General features: G+C 38.6%; 1 protein-coding gene across 1 annotated transcript; it reads right to left on the bottom strand.

Annotated features, from left to right (window-relative positions):
- Nucleotides 1-215: 215 nt before the first annotated feature.
- Nucleotides 216-7,871, bottom strand: fgf7 (fibroblast growth factor 7). The gene is made up of 4 exons (XM_046392869.1): nucleotides 7,536-7,871; nucleotides 6,473-7,100; nucleotides 2,496-2,602; nucleotides 216-2,312 (listed from the first exon to the last, which is right to left on the bottom strand). The coding sequence occupies exons 2-4, from the start codon at nucleotides 6,756-6,758 to the stop codon at nucleotides 2,097-2,099; spliced, it is 609 nt and encodes a 202-aa protein (XP_046248825.1). The 5' UTR covers nucleotides 6,759-7,100; nucleotides 7,536-7,871; the 3' UTR covers nucleotides 216-2,096.
- Between the last annotated feature and the right edge of the window lie 5,185 nt (nucleotides 7,872-13,056).

Below are 13,056 nucleotides of genomic sequence, written 5' to 3'. Positions count from 1 at the left end.
GTGTAATACACTTTCTCTACAAGCTTGTGCGAATTATAAAGTTAGAGGTGATCAAATGATATTCAAAGATTAGGTTAGACTAATCCTCCAACAGCCATTTTCTAATAAGATTAAAATCATGTTATTATCATGTACCAAAAATGTGATCAAATCACTTGAGATTGCAGATATTTAAAAAGTTGTGATTGAATAACAAGGTGAGTGGCATGCAAATAGTAAAAAACACATTTATTTCTTAAATATGATTTATTGAGTTATTGAGGGTGTGTTGAATTTTTAATCACAGTGTGTCAACAGAATACAATTCTCTCTTCACCTTGCTCCAGAGCTCGCTGCTCAGCTTCATAGTTTCATACGTGGTGCAGTTAAGGCATAGTTCACATGCAGATTTTCTTCCTGAAGTTGCATGAAGCAATATATATATATATTTTTTTTATTTTACACTAACACTAAATAAACACACTTTCCGTAATGTTAAAGGCTCGCTAATACTCGCCAATCAACAGTCCTCACAGATGTGGGCTGTACATCACCAGGTGTCAGGTATGGATTAATGGCTTGCCGACATGCAGAGTGGTTGTTAATGAAAGCAGACCAACGCAGGAAACAATACTTGTGAATACTGGAAAAATGACACCATTTTCGTCTTCATTTTACTGTTTTTTTACTGGATGTTTAGATAGGTAATTGCTCTTTAACATGTTAACCAAAAGGAACTTGAAAAGCTAGTGCGGCGAGATTGTTTTTTACATGCCCTAGTGGTCAAAAACTTGATCTTTAAAGGTCCATTGTGTAGGATTAGCGGGATCTAATGGTATGTAACAATTTAAACCCCCCGCCCCCCCCCATCTCCCACCCCCCCAACGACAGCCACTAAAACACAACATGGTGGGCTTTGTGGCAGAGGACTCACTCCCTTCTGTAGTTATAAAAGGCTTATTCTAAATTAATGAAACAATTCTTATAGTTTCACGTGATTATATGCTAATTACAACAATAATAATTATTATTATATTGTAGTCTGCCCCTTAAATCCCACTCACTGGACCTTTAATACTGCTCTTCAACAACTGCACAGTAAAGTAGAGTAATGCACATTATAAGGAAAAGGGACACTCTAACATATATCAGTCACCAGTATTGGGACATTGCAATGATATGCAAAGAAGACAGCCTTGGAGATTGAAATGAGTATTTGATTAATGGTGGCAAAATATAAATGGACCTCTTGGGTACATTTTTGTCTTAGTCATATTAAGTAAAAATGGGAATGTCTTAACACAAACAAACATAATCTTCTTATAAATAAATATATGATCTTTTAGTGTACAAGATTATTAACTAAGAGACTGAATAGCATACATAATCGTGTTGTTCACCAAAATCTGGAAATCTTTTCAGCAGCAGAATACTTTCAAATCACACCTTGATAATGAAGAGGGAATCAGTGAACAACTACAATGTATTTGACCAGAGTTGTCAATGCAGGAAGGGCAGACAGCTGCAAATGGATCGTTCACAAGCAGATTGTGCTCTCATTTTACTGAATATGCTGCTGTAATTCACTGTGGTTCTGTTTTGTGTGCTTTGAGCACTTGTACCATTAAAAAAGACAAGTCCAGCTTGCTCCAGCAAATCTTGGTCAGGCCAAATCTCTTTTCTGGACCTTTCTGCTGGTTATACAGGTCTCCTCATCAGGCCTGGTGTAGATCATATATGGAAAAAGATGCAGTCCTGACTGTGCGTAATACATTTTACTGTTTTTATATAACTGTTTCATGAGGAAATGTAATATTTAACTCAAAGTAACAATAACATTCAATAGACTTTAGTGGTTTTACAGTTTGTATACCAGTCGAAGTTTTTCAAATATTTCAGTATTTTCTTGCATCTTATTTGAGGATGTTTGGGGTAGTTTAATGTGCCCATCTAATAACTGTTATTGAAGTTACAGCATATTATGGAACGTAATCACAAATCTACAAATGGAGGAGAGTGGCGGGTGATGTTGGTAATGAGTTTATATGTGTCTGTTAACGTATAAAATATGTGACTGAAATCATGCACAGTTTGCGACTCATTAGTCCTCTGCTCTTTCATTCCACCCTCCTCTCCTCCTCCCTGCACTTCATCGGGATGAAGTGCGATGCTATGTGCTCCCTCCTGGTCTTCTTCCCTCGCATTGGCCTTCCCTTCTGTGACAGGGCTATGAACATTTCTTTTCCATTTTTAGTCCACTTTGCAGAGGAGTAAGCATTGAAGTAGTTTTCTAGGAAAACCTCCTTGAAGTTGCAGTTTTCACTGTAGATCCTCTGTGAAGGAGAAGGCATATTATGGCATTAACACAATACAGACTACTGTTGCCAACATTTGTCTTTATTGGCAATTCTTGATTATTCAAATGGGTGTTTTGGTATGGTTTTGGTTCTAACTTTGCATGAATCTGGATTAGCTGTAAGCAGTCTATGACTTTCCTCACTGAGGGAAAATGTTACCTTGCCTTGCAGCTGTCCAGCCTTGTTCATAGAGATATAATACTGACTCTTCACACCCTTGATAGCCAGTATTCCGCCCTCAGACACTGTCCTGATCTCCAGGATGCCTGCCAAACATTCACAGTTAGAATAATGAGACATATTACAGGACAGATAAGACACTGTTGACATCCAGCCCTCACTCCAGCTCCAAACCGCCCTCAACATTCATCTTTATTAACAAACAGGATGGAAGTTCCTGTGGTTTATCAGTCTGTGGCCTCGCTGCCTTTATTCAAGTCTTGTTAACTGGCCTGGGTGGTTATTACACAAACCACAACCTTTGCCATAGCACATATGGGAGACAGATTAGGTCTCTCCCTCCTGGGACTAAGAAAACTACCTCCTTGCATGTGCTTTGCACGCTACATTTTAAGCCTGACCTTCAAATCTGTGGCAGAGTAAAAACACTCATGCGTAATTGTATTTTGATTTGGGATTTATTTTTTCATTTATTATGTAATGTCAGAACAAATATATATATATATATATATATATATACACATATGGAATATACATATATCGGCATTAATTTAATTACAATTACAAATATTTTGCTTGAGCACATGGTGCTAGTCTTTTGAGAAACAATGGATGTAATGGCTTGATACTTTTGTAGGAAAGGCAAAGGGCCAGGCTACAATTACACCTTTAAAAATACATATCTTGTATATACAGATATTTCTAAATCTCTGAAGAAAAACTTAAATTAACAACATTTGCAGTAGTGATTATAATATAGTTCCTTGAAGGAGCTAATTACTTATCTTACAGGACTTTGAAGTAAGAATACATCTTACTTTTCGACTTATTCCAATAGATACACAGATCACCGATTATTAATCCAGCAGTCATGCAGATCTACTTGGACTTGACTCAGGAAAATATGTAAAATATGATAGAAAAAACTATTGTGCATTTACTGTTTGCTTAGTATAGCTCTTGTGATTGAAGGTACTCACGTTATGTAAGTGATCAATTGTAAAGCATTAACGCGAAAGTGCAAAACCTGTAACAGTTTAGCAAAGATTTATCCAAAATATGCATTTCAAGGACACCAACAAGGTCCCGGTCATCGATTTTTAGGTGATAAAAAAACACTGTTGCTCATTTTAACATATTGCAGAAATGCTTTTAATTTGACAGACAGAGAAAAAAGGAAGAAGTCTATTAAAGCTCTTCAGACGGACATTGAGCATGCTGCATTTTAGTGTTTGATCACAAACAGATGGCAGTGGCCCAATGTTGGAATGTTGTTTGTGCTCTGCTTGCACTTGATATTTAACTTAATACTGTTGCCCTTTGACTGTGTGTTCATTTTTATTATAGCTGATTTTCTCTTGTCCTGTTTGATTTTATTTATTGTGACATGACTTGTGAAGGTCTTAAAGTTCAAATTAACATTGTTAGAGCTACATCTTAATTTGTAAAGACCTTAAACAACAATTTCCTAATCACCCATACATTGGTGGCAACTGTGGATGCAGCTTCATGTTTATTTCTCGAGTAGGAATTCCAGCCTGAGCATATTGCTTTGATAAATATGTTTTTATGGTTGTTAAGAAGCATAGCATCTTAAAGCATGCTCATATAGCATGGAAGTACTGTTCCCTTAATAATACATGTAAAGCTTGTATGGTCTACTGAGAAAAGATGGATCAAATTTCCGCACACGCATGCACATGCACATGTTAGTATTTTGGCTCTGACACAAGAAGCCTGCCAGGCTATCCTCAGCTTGAACAGTTTTGTTATCATTTGCAGGATCAGCCTCTGGCTAAATAAACTAACTTGTGGGTAATCCCTAATCCTGCGTTTTCTGAGCAGAATTTGAATCTGGTGTTTACTTTCCCCGGCAAGGATGTTGTAATCATGCCTTCCAGAAATACTGCATTATTGTCCAGTGGAATACTGATTGTCTCATACTACATGCAGACAAATTTTTAAGCAAATTAACTTTGCTATTAAACTATTAACTATTAAATTTTACTCACTTTGTCTTAAAATGTTAATTTAATTGGCTTCTGCACTGAAAATACAAAATATGAAATTTCTTTATCAAATTATATATATTTTAATTTTGGAATTTACCAAGTTACTCTGAATTAACAGAGGAATACAATAATCTCTAAATGATTTTTTTTTCAGATGCACCTGACACTGGGTCTGTTATGCCACCATCTGAATGAATTAGTAAAGAGCAAGCCTAAAACACAGTACTACCCACTTATGCAGTTGCTGTCTTTGAATTCCGTTTTCCACTTGTCATGCTGTGGTTTATAATTTGTTGACGGTCTGATTGGGAGATGTTGATATTCTCTTTGCTGTGGCTTCAAATAACTCCTTATTGATATTATTATCACATTTTGGTTTGACTCAAATTAAGCTGTGCCGTGGTCTTTCACTTAGACATAAACACGCCAGCAATTACTCTTTACTATTTTGTTGAAAGTAAATCTATCTCTTATATGTAACATGTGTTTGTTTGCTTTAGAGGGTTAGTTTATATGTTCAGAATAACATTTTACAAGAAACTTTTGTAATATGTCTGACCAGAATTCACACATTGTTTTTTTAGAAGCATTTTAACAGCACAGCTGTTTTTTTCTATGGTATCCCCATCAGTTTTAGACATTCTCCATACATCTCAGATACAGAAACTTGAAGTTAAGAAATAAATAAAGGAATAGCAAAATTTAAATTGTCATTTGAAGTATACTAAGACTGGAGAAGACTTGTGTGCTGCAAATGATGAGTATCCTGGAAGTATACTTTTATTTTTGTTGCAGAGGCAAAAGGAATGAAGAAGCCAAAAATAATGCAGCTCCAAATGACTCATTTTAGTTTCTTCTTTTTTGCTTTCTCTTTTTGTAAAAAAAAGAAAAAAAAACAATTTTGAGTAATCAGCCTTTCGGGACTTCTTCTTGACTGCAGCCAAAAAGTATGACTCATTGATTTATTACATATATATATCTTCACCACATTAGTCTCTTCAAAGGTTCATTGGTTAAATTTCTGTGTGTGTTTTGTAGCGTGCGATTGTCAGCCACATATGGGTGTATCAATTTTTCTGTCTTTCATTGCCAATTGTTGCACAAGCATCTTTTCCATACACTTTGAGGCATTTCCCTGTCAAGCCAACATTCCAGACAGAGCCACAGATAGGAGGAAACGATAACTACTTAAAACATCCTCACTATGACAGAGATTTCCAGTTGTCCCTGAAAACATGAACTTTGAAAAATATTGGCTCTAAAGCAACAAGCCTAATTTACAGCATTAAAATGCCATTACCAATGTTAGCAAATAAGAATTAGCTTTTTACTAGTTAACTGCCTTGCGTTATTTTCTTTCAACTGGAATTTTGGACAGCTATCATGGCTGTCTCTGTGAGCTGTCACTTGCACAGTCATTGTCATTCTAACCCTGCAAGTTTGTGGGAGAGTAAATCAGAATGTACAAAAGTGAGTCTGTGCTGGTGTGAGTCCTGGGTCACAGGGTCCTGGCAACCATCACCAGTCTCCAAGACCCGTCAGTTTACTTCATTACAGGCTGTGTTTAGATTGTGTTATGGTTTAACAAGCCAAACCCCCCACCTGCTTCATTTTAACTCTGTCATTTTGGCTGCTCTAACAGAGACACATGACCCATTAACACTGTGATTACACTGTGGAGAGCTCTGTACAATAACACCTCCCACGTGCTTCTGTCACCTTGACAGGCCAGTTCTTTACTGATTCAGTGGAAAGATCTCGCAACTGAACTCTCCACTGCAGCATTATAACATATTCAAGGACTATTCTAGGACACGTTTAAGTTTAAGTTAATTTACATTTGGAAAATAATTGCAAATTACTGATATTTTTATAACTAATAAATGCAGAGGAACATTTGTCAAACCACTGGTATTGTAATTCTTCAAGAATAATCATCCTTACTGTGGCAGTTGGTAGGATCTTGAGTCCCATTGATGTTGCCATTGTCATCAATTGTTAGGAACCATTGCGTGCGGCTGAACAGCTGTCGGATGCGCACATCTCCTCCCTCCATGTAGTCATAGTTCCTGGTGTGCCGCTCGTGTCTGGAGCAGTTCATGATGGCGGCAAGTTGCTCTGGAGTGCAGTCACTGTAGACCACACACACACTGCCGAACAGGAAGACTGCTTGCAGGTACAGTCCCGAGAACAGATTTTGAAGGTTCCATGTCAGCATCCATTTGTGCATTATAATACAATGCAGTGGGGATCAATGAACAACATACTGAAATGTGAGATAGAGATCTGTGTGCTATCCCTCAGCCCAGCGACCCCCTGACCCCTGATTCTGACCCTTGTGTTGTGACCTCCGGATCCCTGTTCCTGCAGCAGGGAGTCCTAGTGGGATGTTGCGGCACAGTGGAGAAAATTTTGCGAAGCTGGTTGGGGTTGCTTGAAGCTGGAAACTTGTGTGAAGAAAAAGACAGGTGACAGTTTTGTGAGATAATGTCTCTCTTTAGTCTTCCTCTTTTGAGTATAGTCTGACAAGGGATGTCATAATCCAGTTCAGGAAATGTTATTCAGGATGTCACTGTAAAGAAAAAACAAAAAGCAGACTTGTTTGAATTCACAAGTAAACTTTTTTTTGTTGAAGCAGCTTAAAAAAAAAATAATAAAATGAAAAAAATAAATGATAACTGTGATTCATCCAGTTTTACAGTAGAGTGCCTATGAATTTTCAAACAAGGTTCAAAGAGTTTCTAGTTGTCTGTGTTTACATACATAAGTATATTTTACATTTCCTAGCATTAAATCAAAATATCTGTCTTGTACTGTGTCAGACATTTCCCCATAACAGTAAAATATTGTGTCAGTGCTGCTGGATTGCTTCACAAGTTAATGGTTACAAATTTCCTCTCAGTACACACACATTGTGTACTTTCAAACAATGAAACTATGCTGCTCTTCTAGGAAAAACAAATAATAATAGTTAAACATGAATACATCCGTAGTTTAAATAACTTACATGTGCTCTGAGTGATGACAGGAGATGTCAAAGGTGTGTTTCCTTTCAGCAAGAGTTTTGATTTGAAAGCTCTTAAGTTCAAACGCTGTAGTCGCTGTTGTAAACCAAGCCCAGTTATGCAGTAAAGCTAAGCAAGAGCTGGGAGCTTCTGTCAATTCCCATGGATGTCTCCTTGATGCTGGCAGGCTGACGCTGTGCATCTTCCACTGTCGCTGTGCACTCTGCTTAGATAAATGCCTCTTGCTGACCTCACTTGAGAGCAATTAGATCCCAACCAGTCAGCTGTCCCTGGCTGGGATGCCGTGGAGAAACACCCTCTGCCTGCCTCTGATTGTCAGTCACCTACCAGACATGAGAGGGAGCTATAAACTCTCAGAATAGCCGACTCTCCTTGGTATGCACTCTTAAATATTTTAAGAATATTTGCGTGCACATTCACCCTGTCAGAACTTACGACAACCTCTCTGCCTTTTCCAAGAAACATTTTTTCACTTCACAGATTTCTGCTGTGTTTGTTATAGTCTCATAGTGACACACATGAACTTAAATGATGGTTAAGATATTTGGTCTCATGATAAAGCTCTAAAGAATTCCTTCCCTATCATTTTAAATGTCACAATTAATTAGTGGTTTTCCTTAGTGGCACTGAATCACTTGAACGGATTTATTGACTCAAGTAATAAAAAAAACTTCAAAAAGCCCTTTAGTTCTCATTTTTATTGAGTGTAATAGTGGGAAGCAATAAGTTATGGCTGGCAGGTATCCATCCAAAGAGAGAAAAACACAAGACATAACTGCGCAGAGGTAGTCATCTCCGTGTCAGAGGTCATGCTCTCTTTCACTTTTTGCGTTTGTATTTAAAGTCACAATTTATTGCCTTACATGCCTGGCCTTTCCTTGGACTCACTACTTCAAAAGTTTATATGGGCCCTAATGACGCGCTCCCCTGGGGAGGTCAGGGCTGCAGGCCTGAGAGAGAGAAAGACTTCTGGCCGCAGCAGGTCTCCTTCTCATCTCTAAACTGGGGGTCATAAAGACCTGATCTATTAGGTGTCATTCTGGCCTGTTCTTCTGTCCCCTCTATCACCTCAGAGACAGTTCACACTCAGGTCTTGGCATAGGCCAAAGAAAAATTATTTCATTTACCTATCTTATTACACATACCAGATAACTAAACATTAAAATGAATGCAAAATCCTAGAATTTCATAACAACATTTCAGTATAGATGGAAATACAATTCTGTGACAAACAATATATGTATTTTATAGGAAAACAGTTTTTTATGAGAATGATTATGAGAAGTACTGTGGTTTATGAGAAATGAACACACCTGTTATACATAAATTGCCACCTTCTCATGGTAGAGTAGTTGACAGGGACAGGTAGCACCTGGTAGGCAAACTGCTGCTAGGATTGACAAGGTGATTCCAAGACTTCAATGAATTTACCTCAATAGAATCAACAGCCTCGTCTGGAATCCCCTCCTCTAGACAGACCTGTAGAGGAGAACTTGCAGACATGACCTTAGTGAATGGACCTGTGAGGTCTGGTTATGCTCAAAACAATTTGGGCTCACTTCCTGCAAGCATCTATGTTGGGTTACAATGCTGTGCCAGTCGGACATCAGGCACAGATGGGACCCTTGGAGGACTGAACCTCAGAATTTCACTAATTTGAGAAGGAGCTGGACCTTGTGCAGGAGAGTGAGCAATACCAGCTAGATGGAATTGGTCTCACCTTAATGCACAGCACTAGCTCAGGAACCAAGCTCTTCGATAGGAACTGTAGTCTGTCCTTTTCAGAGGTGATTTGAGGCTTTAACTGACATTTTCCCAAAGTAAACGAGCTAATGTGTCTTTTGGTCTCTCTCACAAGTAAGATTAAGTGTTGGGATTGGCTTGTCAATTTGAGCAGCAAAGCCATCAAATTATTTGTCTCTATATTCTCACCTTCTTCCACCACATGGCCATGAACTCAAATAGAAAGAATAAGATCACAGATACAAGCAGTTCAACATGTGCCAGATATCTACAGCCAGGAGATGAGACATCCAAAAAGAGCTCAGACATGAATTGTTGCTCAACTCTTGAGCCAGCTGAAGTGAGTCCTGCATCTGATCAGTATGTATCCCCGTGGAAGTGCTTCTGCTATGTCCAATGTGTTGCTCCAAAGAAGGATATTTTGGGATAATTACCCCGGCCTGTTATGACCCTGACTTGTGTGCAGAGTAAAATGAAAGGACACAAAAGTCTGCCACTCAACCACTTCCTTTTTCAATTAGGAGCTGCGTGTCTACCATTCCAGTCAGTAACCTCTTGGAAACAGGTCACTTCCAGTACTGTCAGTCATCTACATACTGACCTTTCATGGGATTTGGTATTAGGTTGGGTTGCTGGAATAATAGAGGGTATGTATCACTAGATAAACAGTTGTTCAACCTGTGACCCTTGTTCCCTCCCTGGTTCGGGTCAGTGTGAACAACAAAATGACATCTAGGGGCACCACTTGGAGATGTCAAGTGAAAATGCAAAGGTATAAATTTAGTTAGTTAAAAGGCCCAACAGCATGCAGCTGAAACACCTCTTTAGTAGTTCTTTGCAGCAGTTCAATGAACCTCGTCATGAGAGCCCATGGTTCATGGCGTCATGGTCAGGAAAGAGGAGACGAAGAAGTTGTAGACTTCAAATGCTTTTTAACACATTGGGTTTTTATGCTCTTACTTGGCTCTTGAAACATGTTTGGGTTTAACTTTGTGATCTTTATGTTGACTCACAACATATAAAATTCGTTTTTATCTTCTGAACAGATCAGTTGTCTTTGTTGCAATAGTTTGGTTTCCCATGAATTCCTTTATAAAGTACGACACAATATGATGTGATACAATATGCTTTTTTGACCTACAGGGGAAATGCTGCTTTGATAAGTTGTATGTTGTTTTACTTGTCGTATTTCATTTTAGCCTTGAAAGCTGGAAGACTGTGAATTGATTTGCCTGAGGATTTACTTGCTCTCATCTGTATCAGATTTTTAATCTGTCCTTACATCTAAATTTTCAATTTTCTGAAGAAATTACTTGCACTTCAATGTTGAAGTGTGTGTGTGTGTGTGTGTGTGTGTGTGTGTGTGTGTGTGCAGGTACTTTGGTTTTACGGCGTGAATGGCTGCCTGTTGCCATTCAAGGATCAAAGGTCCAGAATCGTCTGGAGTTTACAGTAGCATGGGAAGTGCAGAGGCCGTGAGGCAGGCACACTAAACATGCGTGAGTGAGTCTCTTTAAATCTCAATGACTGTATGCCTTCACCCCCATCAGTCTGCCTCACTACTTTGTTTATCTCACTCTCCTCCTTTTTCTGAGTTATGTGCTGTTTTGACGAATGCAGGTCAGCGTTTAAAATCTTACAACTTCTTTTAATTGATTCCCATTGTTGAATGTTGTTGAAAGCCTGTAGAGCGTCTGTGAGGTTTTAGACGATTGCAGTGTATCACGCAAACATGCAAGCTCACCATTAACTCAAATCCTGTTCCAACTCCAAATTCAGACTAACCTCCAGCTCCATTCTAAGGGCCTTGTGGTCTTTTTGCTTCATCCAGCATGAACTCAAAGTAACATTTTGATCAGTCAATGTTATTGCTGCTATTTGTTAAGGTTAAGAGTGCATTAGTCTACTTTTTCATACACCGTTGTACCCTTTTACTTGTTATCATAGCGATAACTAAAGAGTTCAGACATGGTGGCGCTACGGTATCACATATAACAATTTTGAACAAAATAATTTGTGTCAGTGTAGGGAAATTCGGTCATGCAACATCACCTCATTGTCTGAAGGCTCAATAGATAAACAGTTCAGCAAGTTGTTTCTAATCCCTCCTGTACAGGACAGGAATATTGCTATGTGATTTAACATTCGATTGCATCTGAAGAACCTCTTGGATTGTTAGCACATGAGGCGAGATCTGCAGTTTATGATAGTTTCCACCATTACTGCAGAGACATCTGCCTACACACAGTGCCTGTTCACAACACTCTAAAAGCATTCCTGGGGAGAGAGTAGCCTGTGTGTGTGTGTGTGTGTGTGTGTGTGTGTGTGTGTGTGTGTGTGTGTGAGAGAGAGAGAGAGAGAGAGCTGTGCAAACGTATGTGTGCATGTGTGCGCGCAGTATTTACCCTGTCTTGTACTAATATGACGGCATTTATGGGACAGAGTATTTTGTCTAAGGTCAGTCTATTCTTAGCTCTGTTTTAAACTGTTTGGGTTTAGCTTTTGCTTTCTAAATTCCATGATAATTGGGGATCTCTAGGGATGGAGCCTCACAACATTAGCTCCAACTATAAATAACTAACTTACAAACACACACACACATACATACATGTGCGCACACATACACACTCTTTGCACACAAGGGTAAATGGTAAAGACAGTTCAGTTCTAAAAGTGAAATAGTTCACTGCAAAGTGATCTGAAACAAAATACTTAATTCATAAATGGATGGAAAGTAAGATTTTTAGATTTGGAAAAATTCAATCTTAGCAAATATAAAACTCCGCCCAAAGCTTCCGATATATTAAGTTTGACTTCTTTTTTTCTCTTAAATTATTTTTTAGTGATCAAAAATAACAGGTCACAGATTTTGAGACTCACCATTTAAGGTAGTGTACGAAGAGAAATAGTGAAGCTTTAGAAGCTTTAGTCTGTGAGAGCAGACTTTACAGTTTCCAAACACAGCGACACATGCACACACACACACACACACACACACACTGCTGCTCTGCTCAACTCTTTAATGCTTCTCTTCCTGGGCCCTGCTGACACACTGAGTGTTAGAGCTGTAAAAGGTAACACATGGTTAGAGCTCAGGTTATCCCTGCTGCCTCTGTCTGATCTGAGGTGTAAGATGGAGGTTCCCTGTGTTCTTTGGTCCCTTTCAATAAATGTCATTACGCACAAGGATTTCTATTAAATGCAACAGAGTGTTTCGAATTAAATATATTCAGTCAAACTTGATGTTAACACCATGCTGACAGCACTGTTTGTTCTGGAAATGTAATTTTAGCCTGTACCTACAATGACACATCCAGTGTAATAAATTTCATAAGTTTTCTGCATACATCCATTGATTTGTTGGTAGGCGATCATGATGTTACAGTGAGTTGCAGTGCATTAGGGCCTGTGTAATTGGCCCGAGTTTCGGTCAGGGAATGTGAACCGGCGATGTACTTCACTGTCGGGGGAATATTCTGATCCCATCTAATGCAGGAACAGCTGTTAGGGATCACGGTCTTAACTGGTCACCATATCTGTTCATGTATCAGAAAAAACAGAGCTTTGCTTATAATGACACACTCTGCCTAAGTGGCTTTAAAGGTGAAAGAGGTTCTAAAATAAGCACTTTGAGTTTCTGAGTCAGAACAGTGGACAGCTTACCGTACATAGAAACTTTTATTTCAGCTTGTGTTTGTAATTTGAACCATAAAAGCTTGAAGAAAAGTTATCAGCTGTTATCTGAGATACAAATGAGTC

The sequence above is a fragment of the Scatophagus argus genome, chromosome 1 (assembly GCF_020382885.2).
Source record: "Scatophagus argus isolate fScaArg1 chromosome 1, fScaArg1.pri, whole genome shotgun sequence".
Classification (NCBI taxonomy): domain Eukaryota; kingdom Metazoa; phylum Chordata; class Actinopteri; family Scatophagidae; genus Scatophagus; species Scatophagus argus.
This window is presented reverse-complemented; position numbering and strand designations above follow the sequence as displayed.